This window comes from Pelecanus crispus, chromosome 2 (assembly GCF_030463565.1).
Source record: "Pelecanus crispus isolate bPelCri1 chromosome 2, bPelCri1.pri, whole genome shotgun sequence".
NCBI lineage: Eukaryota > Metazoa > Chordata > Aves > Pelecaniformes > Pelecanidae > Pelecanus > Pelecanus crispus.
The window spans coordinates 154,684,031-154,701,328 of NC_134644.1; the positions used below are offsets into that span (position 1 = coordinate 154,684,031).

Genomic DNA, 17,298 nt, shown 5'->3' on the forward strand with positions numbered 1-17,298 from the left:
TACTTTAAATTTTCACCATAATAAACAGTCATTTCAATTGGAAGGCTAGTGTCTGAAAGTGCTGCTTTTTTGGAAATTCTGTTTTAGAAATGTATTGGCAGCCACTGCCAGGATTGTTGCCCCTGCCTAAAAAATACATAAATAATGTGACAAATCTATTTAGCCATAGGCACAGGCCAAAATGGAGACATGTGAGTCTCCCATGGTATCCTGCATCTGTTTGACTCTCTGTAGGCTTTGTGACCTATTAGAGTGTCTATTTTAAGGATTACATGCAACTGAAATCCTAGAATTGTTCACACTGGGATAGAGTTGGGTGGTATCTTGGAAGCCAAACTCAGAAACAATTCCAAGTTTTACAAGTGGTCCCCATCCCAAAATCGGTCTGTACTAAAACTGACACTGACAGTGGGATCTGGAATTTGTATTTAGGTCCATCTATATTTAAAAAAAAATTACCCTTTGTGTGGCTTTTACTTTTTTCTCTCTTTCTCATTTGCCTTTATATCCTTCAGAAATTCTCTTAAAACTTGTCTAGCCACGGTAGAAGTACCAAATCAGATTTCTTAGGGTTGTCATCCAATACTAGGGACTACATTAGCTAAGCTTTTCAGAGTGTAAAACTAAACAAAAGCAGTTTCTGTTCAGCCCTGTATCTCTACACTGTTCAGCTATATTATTCACAGGCTCCTAGCAGGCAAACTTCTGAAAGTTTCCCAACTTATTTAAATTAATCTAAAAATAAAACTTCTGCTTTGATTACATCATTACTGGAGGAAATTTGTCTCATGTTTTATAACCAAAAAACAATGGTTATCACCAGCTTGGTTTCAAATGAAGTTGTTTAGCTGTATTGTTATTATTTTATTAAAAATAGTTTTAAAATTACTAATTTCAGTTTCACAAAGTGGAAAATCCTGAATACTATGATTTAAGCAAGGAAGAACATAATTTTCCTGTCTGTGACTTATCTTTCCTATCTGTGAGATTTTTGGGTTTCTTGATACTGATAATAGTTTTTTAAAATATATACACATACATGTAACATAAAATATATCTACCTACATTTTAAATTTATGGTTGAAAATCCAACAAAGGTACTTAAAGTCATTCTCAAAATACTGCAAGTTTTAGAGTTTGGAATTCCTCTCAACTCTTGTGTTCATCTGTAGGACGTTACTCATCTTTGACAATCTGGCCTTCTAGACTTAATGCCTTATTTAGGTTGTGCTTCATTTCACAGATGAGTGTCCCTAGTTAAAAGCCTGAAGTTTTTAGGGTGACCCACCCTTGCTAGCTCTTCAGCTTTCTAATAATTCAAAAATCTTTCTCAATCTCAATGATACCTAGCAACCTTTACTTAACTTAATCAAGTACTATCTTTTATCAATGGAAAATATCTCTCAGTGTTACTGGTTGTTCCTTTTCTCCCTACCATTAGCTATTTCGTATGCTTCCATAACAGCATCCCACCTACCTTCTTTCCCATCTAATAGTTCTGTATGTTACAGCTCGCTCTATCCTCCTATGGAAATCTTTCCAGGTCTATAATTATTTCCATTTTCCTATTCTTTTCTGGACCATTTCCATTTCTGCCATATCCCTTACAAAACTAGATGGCTGAGATTTACCAAATTACGAGACAGAAGTGGTGTCACTGATTTATGTATCACATTTTCTTATTCTCTGTCTCCAAATAAACACCAGTTCTCACAGCATATTTTATGTTTTGAACATTAGTGCACACATAAAGACTTACATAAGACTATCTAAACTTCATATTTTTTTGTGAATTTAGAGTAACTCCAGTTGTACTTTCCAGCATGCATACTTTTCCATCTTCAACACACAGACTGAAGCTGGTCTTATTTTTTGGTACAACCAAATGCTTTAGTATTCAGCCTTCATTAGAGTGGTCTTGTGCTCCAGGATAGTATTATTATTTTAACTTAAGATGTCTGGCTCCTTTTTCAGCTGTGAATGTACTTACCAAAAATGTTGGTCAGCTAGACTTAAACAGACAGTAAGTGGAAACATTTCTGCAACTATTTCTCTTTAAATTATTGTCTTTAAATAAAAAAGGTATCCAAGGAAAATTCTGAACATGTTAATACACAAAAGGTACTGGAGTCCAAAATCAAGAGTTTGAGTTAGGCTATTAAAATTATATTTAGTCATTTAACTGTGCTGAGCATCTTTTGTTTCCACAGTTTCTCAGAAGTAGAAAAACTGCTGAAAATTCAGGTGTTCAGGTACCTGAATTTGTACCCAGGAGCCCAATTTTAAACATTCATTTCTGTAATCCTCATGCAAGGTTTTTATACGAAGCAGCTGAGGAAACTAAGTTTAGGAAAAATGTTGGTTGTTTTTTTTTTTTCCTTTGAATCAAATTCAAAATTATTAGAAAATCTGTTTCTAACCTTAAAAAGAACTTGCAGTATGTCTCTGTATGAGAATAATATATCTTTCATTTTGATATTAATTTTAAAGTACTCCTGAGCTCTATTAGAACACTCTGAACACAGCTTTGCCAGGTTTCTTTGCCAAAAGGCCATAAAACATAATAAAGGATTTGCATTGCATCACAGTGTTTCTCTACTGATATGAGAACACCCTACTATGAAGGACATTATTTAATTCAAAATGCTGGGGAACTGTATAACAGAATAAACAGAAGGGAACATTTAGAATCAACATGAGTGGGGGGAAAAAGTTTTTTTAAAAAAATGTAGTCTATCAACATGGGCCCAAGCATGCAACACTTCCAAAGGAAGACATGTAATCCTTGTCACTGGAACAGTTCAGATTTAAGCCACACAAGTTGCATGGGAATATATAGTACAGAGCAAACCCACACTGCCTTAAGCTGCATAATTGAATGATCTAATATGTCCTTCTGCCTCTTAAACAGAGTACTGAATAACGACGCAGGTGATAAGGTTTTGATTGGGGGGATGGGGTTGTTGTTTGGGGGTTTTTTGTTTGTTTTTTGCTTTTTGTTCTTTAGATAATTTATGACACTTAGAGCTCTAGAATTACAATAAGCAAATATGCCGGGCTCTTCAGACTGCTGGTGCTTAACCTCACATAGACCTCTTTCATCCATGCTTCCACATGCACTGAATGACTAGCACAATTTGCACATCTACAGTTTCTCTCCAAGTTTACCCTGTACCCTTTCTCAGAAGGGTTTTGATGGCTTCTTCCCAGATGGATATTATTTTCTTTCCTCAACTTTATTTCCCCCAGTATTTTTAACCCTCTGCATACCAAAGCAGCCACTGCTGTTAATCCTCTTTTAGCTGTTCTTAGCATATGCCTTTTCTCTTATATTATCCCTTACGTTTCTTTTTCCCTCTCTTCTGTATGACTTTGCCTTGGTTTTCATAGTTACTAATTTGTTCTTTCCAGTGTCCCATTTCCATCCTTTACAGTGGTCTCTATTCACCCATCTCCCTTGACTAGTTTCGATGAAAATAAATTTCTTTCCAGAGACATTCTGCAGTGTCTTTAGCATTTGAAAACTGAAATCCTACCTGAATTTCTCTCTCAGTTTCTGTAAGAAACATGTTTACTAAGAAAAGCAGACTTGAGAAGAAATGTTCTAGAGTCTTTATCAACCCCTTCTTTCAAAAGTTGTTATTTCTATCTTTTGTGTTTGTAGTGTGTCTAATGCACCCAAAAACAAAGAAACAAAATCCAGCAAGGCAGAAGGAAGAAAAATGATCCTTTATTATAAATAAAACCTCATTCAAGAGAAGAGATTAATCTTTTGGATGTCTACAGCACCAGAAGTGTCTACATCCAAGTTCATCAAAATATCACCCATATATATATATAAAGTTCTGGGTTACTTTCCTTTGTTCAGTACCCTGTTCTCTCCATTGATTGTAAAGGAAGTCTAGAGTAAATTAGAAATAGGCATCTATAAAGTTAACATCCATGGTTGGTTGGATTACTCCCAGCAGGAGAAACATGCTCAGAGGAACAAATCAGTATTGTCAATGTGAAGTCAATGGAATTATGGCCTACATCAGCTATGGTCATAGTATAACAACTCAATGATATTAAATTCAAAAAATAAAAAATGGACATTAATACAAAGGTCGGCCTCAGCGCTGTCTGAACCTTATTTGATTTGTGGGTTCTCATCAGCTCTTTTGTCCTCAATTCTAATGTCCTTTTCTTTCTTGGAATAAGCTTATTAAGTTCTGCCTTTTCAAAAATTTAGGAGTTACTTCAGAAGAAATTTCCTGGTACTTCTAATGTTTTATAATGCTACTTTCTTACCTCCTTCCTTGGAGCAGAGGGTGATCAGAGTGTGAACTGTATCCATCAATTCAAGCTGCTGTTTCTGCAGGACACTGTTATTGCTTGTTGCCTTGTTTAACTGCTTCTCTAGTTCCTGGATTATGTAGCTTTGTCGTGTGACCAAGCTTTGTAGGTTCTCTTTTTCCTCCTTCAAAGTGTCCAGCTCCTCTTTATGCCTTTCTTCCATTTCTAAAATTCTGTGCTCAAGTAAACTAAAATGAAATAAAACAATTAGTACATATTATTTCATGCCAACATATTTATTAATACAGAAAACAGAACTATTTTATTTTTCCCCATAGAATTCAGTACAGAAATAATTTATTCTAAAAATGTCGCATCTACTAATTAGGCTCATTGATTTCCTCTGTCAAGCAGCCAAGTATAACTGCTCTCTAAGGTTCCATTTTGTGATGTTTGCATGCTGTAGTGCTCAGAGTAAACTGCATGGAACTGCATATGTAATTGTTACACTCATCCAAGTGCATGAGCACAGGGCCAGTAACATATTTGTATATAGAAGCTCAGGCAGAAATCCTAAGGTAGGCAAAGGAGGGAGAAGAGCAGGTCATTGAAGAGGACATCATGGGTAGCATGGATGGGTCAATATGACAAGAGACAAAAATCAGGGGTAAACTAAAGACGAGTTTGTGAAGAGCCTTACCACTGAATGGAAGGTAAGCATTAGGAGCTATGGAATACCATCAAGGGATATGGAACCCACAATAAAAGCACCATTTGATGTAGTCTGTGAAGCTGGGAAAGGAATTGTGCACCAGATGAGTGGTATCTGCTTTCACATTAATAGTACTGTTTCCCAAAACAATAAATCAGAATTTTGCATTTTAAGGTAGGATTCCCTTGTTTTCCTTGAGTCTACATAGATATTCCCCCCCCTCTGTCCTCCCCCCCCCCCCCCCTTTTCTAGTTCCATAAAAGGGTCCTCAGACAGAAAACTGTTGGGCATCATACTATGCCACCTGCTCACACCAACTTTTATAAATAATTTTACACGTGTATGGAAACACTTTCTCCTGACTAATACTCTAAATCTAGTACCCTCTCTGTCCTGAGTCAGAAGTGTACAATTTACAAAGATAAAAGGCATGTCAGACTATGTCTAGAAGAATATGGAATCACAGAATCATAGAATGCTTTGGGTTGGAAGGGACATTTAGAGGTCATCTAGCCCAACACCCCTGCTGTAAGCAGGGACAGCTTTAACTAGATCAAGTAGCCCCATCCAACCTGACCTTGAAAGTTTCTAGGGATGGGGCCTCCACTACCTCTCTGGAAAACTTGTTCCAGTGTTTCACCACCCTCATTGTAAAAAATTTCTTCCTTATATCCAGTCTAAATTTCCCCTTCCCTAGTTTAAAACCATTACTCCTTGTCCTGTCACAACAGGCCTTGCTAAAAAGATTCTCCCCATCTTTCTTACAGGTCCCCGTTAAGTACTGGAAGGCCGCAATAAGGTCTCCTCACAGCCTTCTCTCCTCCGGGGTGAACAACCCCAACTCTCTCAGCCTGGCCTCATAGGAGAGGTGTTCCAGCCCTCGGATCATTTTTGTGGCCCTCCTCTGGACCCGCTCCAGCAGGTCCATGTCCTTCTTGTGCTGAGGGCCTCAGAGCTGGACGCAGTGCTCCAGGTGGGGTCTCACCAGAGCAGAGTAGAGAGGCAGAATCACCTCCCTCAATCTGCTGGCCACGCTGCTTTTGATGCAGCCCAGGATACGGTTGGCTTTCTGGGCTGCAAGCGCACATTGCCGGCTCCTGTCCAGCTTTTCACCCACCAGTACCCCCAAGTCCTTCTCCGCAGGACTGCTCTCAATCCCTTCATCCCCCAGCCTGTATTGATATCAGGGGTTGCCCCGTCCCAGGTGCAGGACCTTGCATTTGGCCTTGTTGAACCTCATGAGGTTCACACAGGCCCACCTCTCCAGCTTGTCCAGGTCCCTTTGGATGACATCTTGTCCTTCTGGCATGTCAACCGCACCACTTAGCTTGGTGTTGTCTGCAAACTTGCTGAGGGTGCACTCGATCTCACTGTCTATGTCATTGATGAAGATATTAAACAGCACTGGTCTCAGTAGGGACCCCTGAGGAACACCACTTGTCACTGGTCCCCAGTTGGACATCGAGCCATTGACCACGACCCTCTGGATGCGACCATCCAGCCAATTCCTTATCCATCAAACAGTCCACCCATCAAACCCATAACTCCCCAATTTAGAGAGAAGGATGTTGTGGGGGACTGTGTCAAGGGCTTTACAGAAGTCCAAATAGATGACATCCGTAGCTCTTCCCTTGTCCACTGGTGCAGTCACTCCTTCATAGAAAGCCACTACGTTGGTCAGGCAGGACTTGCCCTTGGTGAAGCCTTGCTAGCTGTCTCAAATCACCTCCCAGTCCTCCATGTGCTTGAGCATATCTTCTAGGAGGATCTGTTCCATGATCTTCCCAGGCACAGGGGTGAGGCTGACAGGTTGGTAGTTCCCAGGGTCCTCCTTTCTTCCCTTTTTAAAAATGGGCACAACGTGATTCCCCTTTTTCCAGTCAGCAGGGACTTCACCTGTCTGCCATGACTTTTCAAATATCATGGCAAGTGGCTTGGCAACTACATCAGCCAATTCCCTCAGGACTCTGGGATGCATCTCATCAGGTCCCATAGACTTATGTACGTTCTGCTTCCTCAGGCAGTCATGAACCTTATCTTCCCTTACAGTGGGAGGGGCTTTGCCCCCCTGGTCCCCATCTTTTGGTCCATCAACTCAGGAGGGGTGAGGAGAGAGGTTACCAGTGAAGACTGAGGCAAAGAAGTTGTTGAGTACCTCAGCCTTCTCCTCCAATGCAGGAGTTGTAGACATAAAGGACAGCTAGTATCTGTCAACAGTGAACTTTTTTCAGGCCAGTGCTTTGATGCTGTGGCGGGAGTTCAGCAGAAAGATTTTATTAATATTAGGTAAAGTAATTAATTCAATCCCTGTGCTACCTTCTATTCAGTAATTCTACTATATATGCCAAAAGAGGGGTTTCTCATGCCCATAACCAACTGGTCGTTACAAACTTGCCAACAAACTACTTCCTGTTCAAGTCAGTCTTAGGTTTTATTTATTTGCACTCTCCCCCCACCTTTGTTTTTACTTCTGGATAATAGATCAGTGGCAAAATGCCTGCATAATTTCAGGTCATTTAACCTAACTGAAGAATGTAATAAAATCCATATGGAGTTGTTTCTACTAGATATCACGGAGCCTTAATATGAGCTGTTACAAATGATAACAATGCAAAGATTAAATTCAGGCCCTGGATTTGCTGTACAAGCTAGAGTAATATAAAACTTTCTTCTTTTCTTTTCTTTTTTTTTTTTTTTTTAAAAAAAAAAAAAGAAACCAAGCAGCGAATATCTTTTTGTGAAATGTTATAAATGTGGGACTTACAAAGATACTGAAGAAAATATACTTTGTAATATCATCATATCTAGTTCTGTGAAAACCAAAAGGATCTGGGTAAAGGGGGGAAAAAAGAAAAGATGGGAAGGGAAAACATGTTTTTGTGGGGTCCCAAATGCAAAGGGGAACATGATATCTCAGTCTAAAAGGCTCGTTAATTAGTAACGAAAGCATAACAAGATTCAGTGGGCTGCAATCAGATGATAGAAAGTTTCATTCTGAAACAAAGTATGGATTTTGAAGCCAAAGACAATAAATTATTTTAACACCTTATCCGACCTGTAGCTGATTTTTTTCATCACTTGAGATCTAACACTAAACACAATGCCTTTATACTCTAGACTCATATGGATTTTTTTATGTGGAAGTCTTTGAGCTTTGTTATGCAGGTCAGACTAATTAGTTTAGTTAGGCAGAAGTGGTTTAAAATGTTCTGATGGAACTGGTTTTAGTCATAAAATACTGTTCAAAAAAAATTTAAAAGTGTTCTATGTGAATTTTATCAGTTCTGTGCATTTTTTCATGAAAATTATTGAAAAGCTCATTTTGACTCTAGATTTTAACTTTTCTGATAGTTTATAAGTTCTATCAATACACTTTGGATAGGAACAAGTTCAGCCCTGGGTACAGTCTGTGATAGAATGGGTACTAGGTGTGGTCACATCCCAGTCTGACATCTTGCAGTCCATTGAAAATATTGTGTATTGTCAATGTAAGAGAAGATGCCATTCTTAAAGCCAGAATATTGCTTTATAGTTAAATGGTAAGTAAAGACCAAAAAAGTTCCTTTTATCTTTATCCATATCCTAGACCAGTACAGGGCATTTCCCTAATTCCACGACATCCTATCTGCATGTCCACATCTAAATTATTTCCATTTCTGAATGATTTCATGCAAAAGAAAGAGCCTTTGACACCCACAATTTGTGCAAAGCATTATTTGTTTCCCACCATAGCCTACAACCATAGTGAATGAACCCATGGTGATGAGAGTCGTATTTGTAGCAACACTGACCATGTCAAGCAAGAAGGAAGAATGTTTAGAGCTTCCCAGTTTGGCATCTACAGAGACAGACAGCAAGCAGATGTTTTATGGCTTTAGTAATAATATACCCTAATATTTATGAGTAGTGTGTCAACAACATGTGGTAGAAAGATGGGAGTGTCACAGCACTTGGTTCCTTTACAGTTTTCTATGTAGTTTAAAAGTCCTGTTGTTATAAACTGCAAAACTAAGCTATTTTAAGGAATGCATATGCAACTATGTAATGATCTTTCTATATCCATAAATCTACAACAGATAAGATTAAGTCCTGAGGATAGGTCCACTCCCTGTATTCCTGGAAGAAATCCAAAACATTCATTGTATTTTACTTTAGAACCAATGAGAAACCTTTGGTCAAAGCTCCAAATGAACAAAAGCAAAAACTTCGCATAGATTGGGGATTTCTGCACTGGCCTGTTCCAAAAGGAAGTAATCCTTAAACAGTATGAGAAATGCTGCTCTTATGGCCTTTGACTCCAATGCAACCAGAATTTTTCATTTGTATTGTTACATTCATATTTATTATAGCTCATTTAAATTAAAAAAAAAAAGTGCTAGAAACCTCATCAAAAAATCTTGCAACAGGTTGAAACCAATTACAAAGACACTTAGACTTTTTTTTTGTTGTGAGACCACTCTGTTCTCTCTTTTTTCCTTGTGACATGAGAAAGTTTCTGATAGACAAATACCATGAAGAAATAACTTTGCTGAGTGCTTGGTAAAGATATTTTCTCAATTTTTTTAAGCAGACATTGTGAAGACAGAGTTAAAATGAAAATATCTCACTAGTTTTCATTAATGAGTATTGCTGATATAAAATATTGAAGAAAACAAAAGAGGGCTGTCTCTATACCAATTAATCCAACAATCTGTAAAGGGTGACTGAAATTGTTACATAACATTATTTTATAACACTTTCGAGTAAAATGTTATGGACATGATGTAATGACTGGCTCTTTTTTACAGTGAGCTTACTATATATGTTTTCCATACATTTGAAATTCCTATACATTTCCTGTATGTTTGAAATTCCTACGTGTTTGAAAACATTACTGACCTAGACAGATGAAGCAGTCATGGGAACTACAATGCTCACAATAAAAAGAAATCACCGTTTACTAGAACCGTCATACACACACACACACACACGCATAGGTATATGTGGGTTTTATAATTGTAACTGTCAATTTGGGGAAACAAATCAGGCATTGGGGGAACAGAATGAAGTTGTTGAAGAAACAAATGTTGTTAACATGGATAAATACCAATATTATCCATTGGACAATGACTCTTTGGAGTCATTACCTAGAAGACAATTAAATTAAAACCAAACACACACACACACCCAAACCCAGACAAATTTAATTTTCCTAAAGGTTAATCATGCTCAATGTCTAACCTACTGATCTTGACAAGGCTAGGAACCTATTTTCAATCATACAAACAATGTATTAACTTTGTCAGGATGTAAGCTAGTGGGATGCCTCAGTGCAACTGTGCTGTGTCCTGCTGATTCAGAAAAAGCCTTCTGGTAATGCTGGAGAGGGTAGAAGGCCCATATAGAAGTCAAAGAACAACTTCCAGTGAAAGCTGCTGTCATTCTGAAAGGTGATGAAGTATAACATATAGAAAGCACTCTGGTAGCTCTCTGGGGAGGAAGGAAAGTCTGGTTTAGACAATCTGCCTTATAAGGTAGGTAGTTTATTCACTAATCCATTCCAGACCATGGCAGTTTAAGAGATTTTTTTTTTTTTTTAATCTTTGTTTTCAGAGGCTTCAGTTTAGATATGTGAGAACAGGATATAGACCAGATCTTAGAGATGGACATTTTTCGCTTTAAAATAATCTTTTAAAAAAATCTGGATTTATTAAAAATACAGATAAAAACATTTACTTTGTCGAGCTATTCAATAAATAAAGACAAGTAACGTCACACTAGAAAAAAATTCCTTGGCCGTATACATGTGGTTCTTTTGTATTACATATGTATGGGAAGACAAACAGGCAGAGGATTTAAATACTTACTTTTGAGTGCAAGAACAGTATTTTCTCATTGAGACAGCTTCTTTGTACTTGCATTTATATGAGTAACATTTTCCCTGTATTGTCAGGTCCTGACCACTCATACTTACTTTGGTGGGATGATACTGTCTGATCAGTTTAAGGAAATATAAAAATGTGTCCCCATATTTCTCAAGACCAGTAACGTAACTGGTCACTTAGCATCAGTAAGCCTATTTTTTATACCAGTGACAAGATAATTCCACTAAATCACAAAAGTGAAGTGAAAAATCTGGATTTATCTTTTTAATATATGTGAAACATGCAAATAGATATATTGTGTTTCCTCATCTTTCACACAGTCAGATGGAAATTCAAGAATCATTCTTGAGCCCTCATCTTTCATAGGGTACAACAGTTCTCGTACTGAACATGTTAATCTAGTTTGATTGTCTGCAAATTCAAGCAGGATTTTACGTTTAAATTTAACTTCCACTATTTATTGCTGGAAGATCCAGAATTCCATTATGTTTTTCCTCATTTGTTGCATTTGAGTAAATAAAAAGTTGTTTTCACACTTACATATTGAAAGAAATGGCACACAATAAGTTAAATGCAGCTGGTATGTTCTGGAAAAAAAAAGGGGGGCTCATAAAGGCACTTAAGCAGGGAAATCTTTCAAGAATAAATCAAAATAGTTTTTAGAAAGCTCTTGTGGGAGAAAAAATAGCAATGGAAGAAACCACCATTTACATTATAGTGGGTGGGAACCCACAAAACTAAACTACTTATGGCATGAGAGTACTCAACAGAAACACGGTTCTGGGGCAAATGTGACTCTACTCATGCCATGGAATATCTTTCACTTCAGTGAGCTAAAAAGAAAAAAATTGGTCACTCTTCCCAGCAGAGGCAGGAAGTAAAGAGAAAGACCAAGAATAGATATATCTCTAGTCAAAAGAACATGCACTGGTCCCCTGTCGATACACAGTGTTCATTTTATTTATGGATAATATACAAGTTACTGTAGTACATCAATGATGCGTTATTGTTACTATAAGACTTTGCATTATTTTAATCCAAAATCCAGTTCTTTGAAAGTGATTAAGATCATTATTTTTATTTTATATAGAGGAAATTTCAGCACAGAGAAAGAAATGATCTGCCCACAGTAAACCACCTGTTTTGATTTTTTTTGCAATGATAGTACCTACACTCGTTCTCACTGTGGTGTATACCTACTGCAAAAGAAAGGCCCTTTCCAAAAAAGCTTACAGTCCATGTAGGCAATGCGGATAAAAGGAGTCTTCTTTGTTTTATTGATGTGAAAGTGATATGGAGAGGGATGAAGACATTTTAACTGCAAACAACAACTGAACATACCCTGATGGGTAATCTGTAAGTACTGTTTAAAGTTAAGCAAGCTAAAATCATTGGCATGCCCAGAAACCTAGCATCTGCTGAGATCACTAAGATTTGTCCTATAATGAAACTGACACACACATAACTGATTTCAGGATCAGGACCTACAAGGCCAAGATTACACAGTTCTTTGTTAGGAGTAGATGACGATACAGGAGCTGATGATCCATATTTTAGTGTAATCATAACAATGTCCTCTCCCTAATTTTATCATTCCCAAGGAGACAGTAACAGAACCTGGACAGTGTATGCCAGGTTCTTGCTTCATTACAAGATGAAACTCCATGTGCTTCTTCATTTATCCACATACAACTATACTTCTGAGAGAAAAAATCTGATATAAAATGTGCTTTTTAACATTTCTCCAAAAATGTTTTCTTCCGAAAAACCAAGGCAGAGCTTGGTGACATTTTTTCATGTCACAGACCATTTCATCATGATGTCAGCCAAGTCAAAGGTGAACTTAAATAAAACTTACTTGTTTACTGACTTGAAGGCTTTACACCCTGACACATTCCTAAGATAAATAAATAAATAGAGATTATTAAGCACACAAGATGGAGTTTCTTGAGCAGCCAATAAAATTTTGTTGCTAACCAGATTGCAGCAGAAAAAAATGCAAGTATTTATATACTTAACTAATGCTTGGGTTAATCCCAAATTGAAATAGGTTCGTAAAATAGGTAGAATGAACTGCCTCCTTCACATGCCTACTCTCTCCATGGACTGCAGGGAGAGCCCGCATACACAGTTTACGTGAATTACTTAATTTTGAGATGGCTGAAGTCAAAGTTAATCCCACACTAATTTATGCATATTTCCAATTGGTCAAGGGAAATCTGTGGAGTTCAAGAGGTTTCAATGTAGTCCAACTTCTCCAGAATAACATTTGCTGGAATTACTTGTTATAAACAATTGTTAGATTGAATACATTAAATTGGTTTTCGTAACCAGTGGCAATAATGGTATACTATTTGACCAGCTTTGCAACTAGACACATTTAGCAAACACATTTCTTCGTAACAACATTTTCTATTTTTCACCATTATCTGGTTCTTTGCCTTCTTTTCCCTATAGCTCCTTGCCTATTGTGGCGTTGGTCTTCCTTACGCACAACCCTGGGCAAGGTATTTCCGCCTCGGTTGCTGATTCCTGTCCAGCAGCACTGGAGTCATGCAGTTTTTTGGCAAACTGACTGATCTCAGTTTAAACAGTCTACTAAAGCTTGTACAGGATGCTTCAGTAACTTCCTCACTTTTAAAGCTGTTTGCCTTACTTCAATGTCAAATGTACATACAGGAAATGGAAACCTTAGTCAGCCTTTCCTCATGGTTGTTCTTTCTAGAAGGGAGCTAAGAGTGAAGCTGCGGAGTGCAAGCACTCTCTGTCCTCCCTGCTTAACCTGGACATTACAGAGGCAGGAATATGAGCCTTAGGTCCCTAGAAAGGCAGCCAAGAAGGAAAATGGCTTTACCCACTGTAAGGAGTGCAGGTGTCCAGGTTTGGGCAGCCCGGGAGCTTCAGGGGCCTGCAGCCCATGAGAGAGGCCATGGTGGAGCAGGAGGAGATGTCCAGAAGGAAACTGCAGCCTGTGGAGAGGCCACATGGGAGCAATCTTACCCTGAAAGGCTGCAGCCCTTGGGAAAGAACCGTGCTGGACAAGGGAAAAAGCATGAGGAAGGAGAGGCAAAGCGTGAACTGACCGCAGTCCCCATTCCTCATCTCCCTGCGTTGCTCGGCAGGGGAGGTAGAAGAGTCAGGAGTGAAGTTGAGCCTGAGAGGAAGGGGAGGTAGGGAGGAAATGTCTTTTTGGTTTTGTTTTTATTTCTCACTGTCCTATGCTGTTATTAATTGGCAATAAATAAGGCTGTTTTGCCCATGACGGTAACTGATAAGTCATTTGCCTGTCTTTATCTCGACCACAAGCTTTTTCATATTTTCTCCCTCTGTCCTGTTGATGAAGGGGAGTGAGAATGCAGCTGGGTGGGCGTCTGGCAGCCAGACAAGGTCAACCCACCACACATGCTCTCTGAGATACTGGATTGCTAAATCCAGTGACTTGAGGTACTGAGTCCCTGTGCCCCTTTCTGTGTAACACAGAAAGGGACAGCACTGGAACTTATTCTTGACTTTTACTTCACTGCTTAAAAAGTTATGTGCTGCTAAACAGTTTTTTCTTCAATTTCAACGTAACCCCCAAATGTTTATCACTCACTTACTCTTTAAATGGATCATGGCTCCAAGGGTGCTATATACAATTGAGTCCAAAGGGAGAGAGAGAGATACTTCTACATGTTAGATCTTTGTATCCATTAAAATTAGAAAGATGAACTACTGAAGATTTTCTGTTTCTTATGCACTTTAAAGTAGTTGATAATCTCATAATTTATTATTAATATTTTTCTACTTGAAAGTGCTTATACAAGTTATCCCTATGCTTTTCAGTAGCAGGAACTGTGGTCATATGACTAAGTTGTCATGTAGCAAACTGAGATGTAAACTTACAGTACACATGAGAAGTGGTAAAAATCAACTTCCATTTGTCATACATGAGCTAACACAATGTAAGTTCATACCCTAGCTCTTTCAGCCATTTGATAAATATTACCTATACTTTCCACTTACCATATTTGCTTCTTCCATCAGTTGCTTAGAACAAAGCACGCACAGACCACTTTGTGATAAACAGAGAGTGTAAGAGACCAACTACTCATTCTTACCTGTTTTTCTCATGAATTTTCAGGATTTCATGTGTCTGTTGCAGCAACTGTTTTTCTAGCTTGTATGTTGACAGTGAATTTTCCAGTAGCTGAATTTCAAGTCTGGATGTTTGATTTAGCACCTTACAGATAAATTAAAAAAAAATAATGTTTATATTTTCCTGATTATGTTGTTGTAGCAACATAATGCAACCATTTAATTTGGATTTGATGATTCGTCAAAAATTGTTTCTAAATCCTTTTTTAACCTCAGCAGCTCATCTGGTGCCAATGAACTCAATCAAGCTACACTGATATGTACCAGCTGATATTCTGGCACCCTGTTTACTGTAGAATAATACTAGGCCGGCAGAAAAAGGAAAGGTGACCGATAGATAAGCTTTATTTCAATGGAAAGAACAACAGGCATGCCTCAAACATGCATTCCTACAAAGCATGCTTAAACCAGAAGAGTGCAAGAGTACTTGGACTGAAGCCAAAGCGTTGCATCTGCTGTTTTGTAAATAGAGCTCCTACTTTAGCTTTCCCCTGACTTCTCTCTTTTGCAGTGTTGGCAGAAGTCTGGTGTCTGCTTATGTTGTCACTACTTGCACTCTTACACAGATTTTGAAGATGAGGACTGTGATCCTAAACATTGTTTTATGCAAGTGGCCTTCACTTTAGTGGTGATCTGTACCAATAGCACAAGTTTTACTAAGTACATCGGACCAAAAGAAGCCTTTTAACTAGATGAAAGAGGATAGATTCTAACAAAAAATAGCTCAAAAGTGGGAATAACAGAATACTTTCAATAATGAAAGCGATAATATTAATTATTAGCTGATTTTGTTGGCATAGATTTTCCAGTTGGCATATTGATGGTAGAGCCAGGGACTTTCTTATACTGCTGAAAGAGGGGAGGTGGGACATGCCATCACTGAGCTGGAAGTCAGAACAAGTACTGCAACAAGGAAGAGCCACTCCCACTGATGCCTTGAACATCCCTTAAATTCTTCAGCAATAGGTATAGAAGGAGGAAGTCATCTGCTCCTTCATGCAGTTGCCAGTGACACCTCTACCTTGAAGTGGTTCCTCAAAGTGAGACAGAGGCAATGCACATTTTGTCCCTTATCTGCTTAAAGGAGGAAAATGTGCATGAGTACTCAACACTTACACCTAGGTAGGTCTTTTGGGATGTAAGAAGAGTTCCTACACCTCCTTTATCTTTACTGAACATACAATACTACAGTCCATAGGTCTTCACCTCTTATGTTTCCATTTAGATATTCTGTTGGTAGTGAATTAAAGATTTTCCCCAACATTTTCGTAAGTCAATATACTATGTTTTAGAAACTGTGGTAATTTGAGATCACAGCATTTATAAGTGAATGTTGATCTACAAACCAAAATGTAAGAAAAAAGGTGCAGGGAACTTCTGTAAGACAGCATATCTGTCTTTCATAATTCCTGTTGTTTCTCAGTGTACTGTAATGCAATTATGTAAAAACTTGGTAATGATATTGTAAATGTAGGTAAGGACATTAGAACAGAGAATATGATCTTTCAAGAAGTGCATATGTTACTAGAACAAACCCAAGTAAATGCAATACTTTAATTCCCCTGTTCGAAATGAGCAGTGAATGCAGTGCAGCTGGTAGTATACCACATGCTACGAAGATTAAGAGGAAGTCAGCAAAAATAAGGAAAAAAAAAAATGGATCTTAAACTGATTAAAGAATTCAAAAACCAAAAAGTAGTACATATCTTTGCAATAAGCCCAGTATGAAATTGTACTCTGTGTTACAACAGTGATACTATTGTCACTTCAATCACAACAGTGATTTTAGTGCTAGGAATCATATGGAGATGGCTCTTTAAATGCATGCCATGTTACATGATTTTACAGTAATAACAAGTACACAGTGTTTTATAAAGAATCTGATGATTGTCACTCTCTCTTCACAGTTTAAAAGCTGCAGACATACACTACTTTTCAAAAAGCTGGAAACATCCTGCAGAAAACAAACAAACTTTCTTGTAATAGTAAAGAAGCAAACAATGGAGATCAAAGACTGGTTTAGCCTGAAACTCGTTATTTAGCTTGACACTTGTATCATTCACACTTGGTAGCTGGGCTGTTTATTTGAAGTCAAATGCTGATTTAGTTTCCTGTCCAGTCCTGCCTGCCTTGCACACACACAGAGCTAAATATACTAACCAAATGAAATCAAAAGACAGACACATAACAAGGGTCAGTCATCACCACTATTGGTACCAAGAAACAGAGTTTGTGTGTTTCTTGGAGCCCTGTGTTGAAATATTTTGTGTGGTGATGCATTAGAAAAGAAAGAGGATGGGAAAAGTTCTC

General features: G+C 38.0%; 1 protein-coding gene across 1 annotated transcript in view; it reads right to left on the reverse strand.

Annotated features, from left to right (window-relative positions):
- Positions 1-17,298, reverse strand: part of ANGPT1 (angiopoietin 1) — a 167,097-nt gene that overhangs the window by 73,866 nt on the left and 75,933 nt on the right. Inside the window, exons 3-4 of the mRNA XM_075705277.1 lie at positions 14,952-15,073; positions 4,291-4,523 (exon numbers count right to left, since the gene is read on the reverse strand). Coding sequence (XP_075561392.1) covers positions 4,291-4,523; positions 14,952-15,073 — 355 coding nt within the window. The remainder of the gene's footprint in view (positions 1-4,290; positions 4,524-14,951; positions 15,074-17,298) is intronic.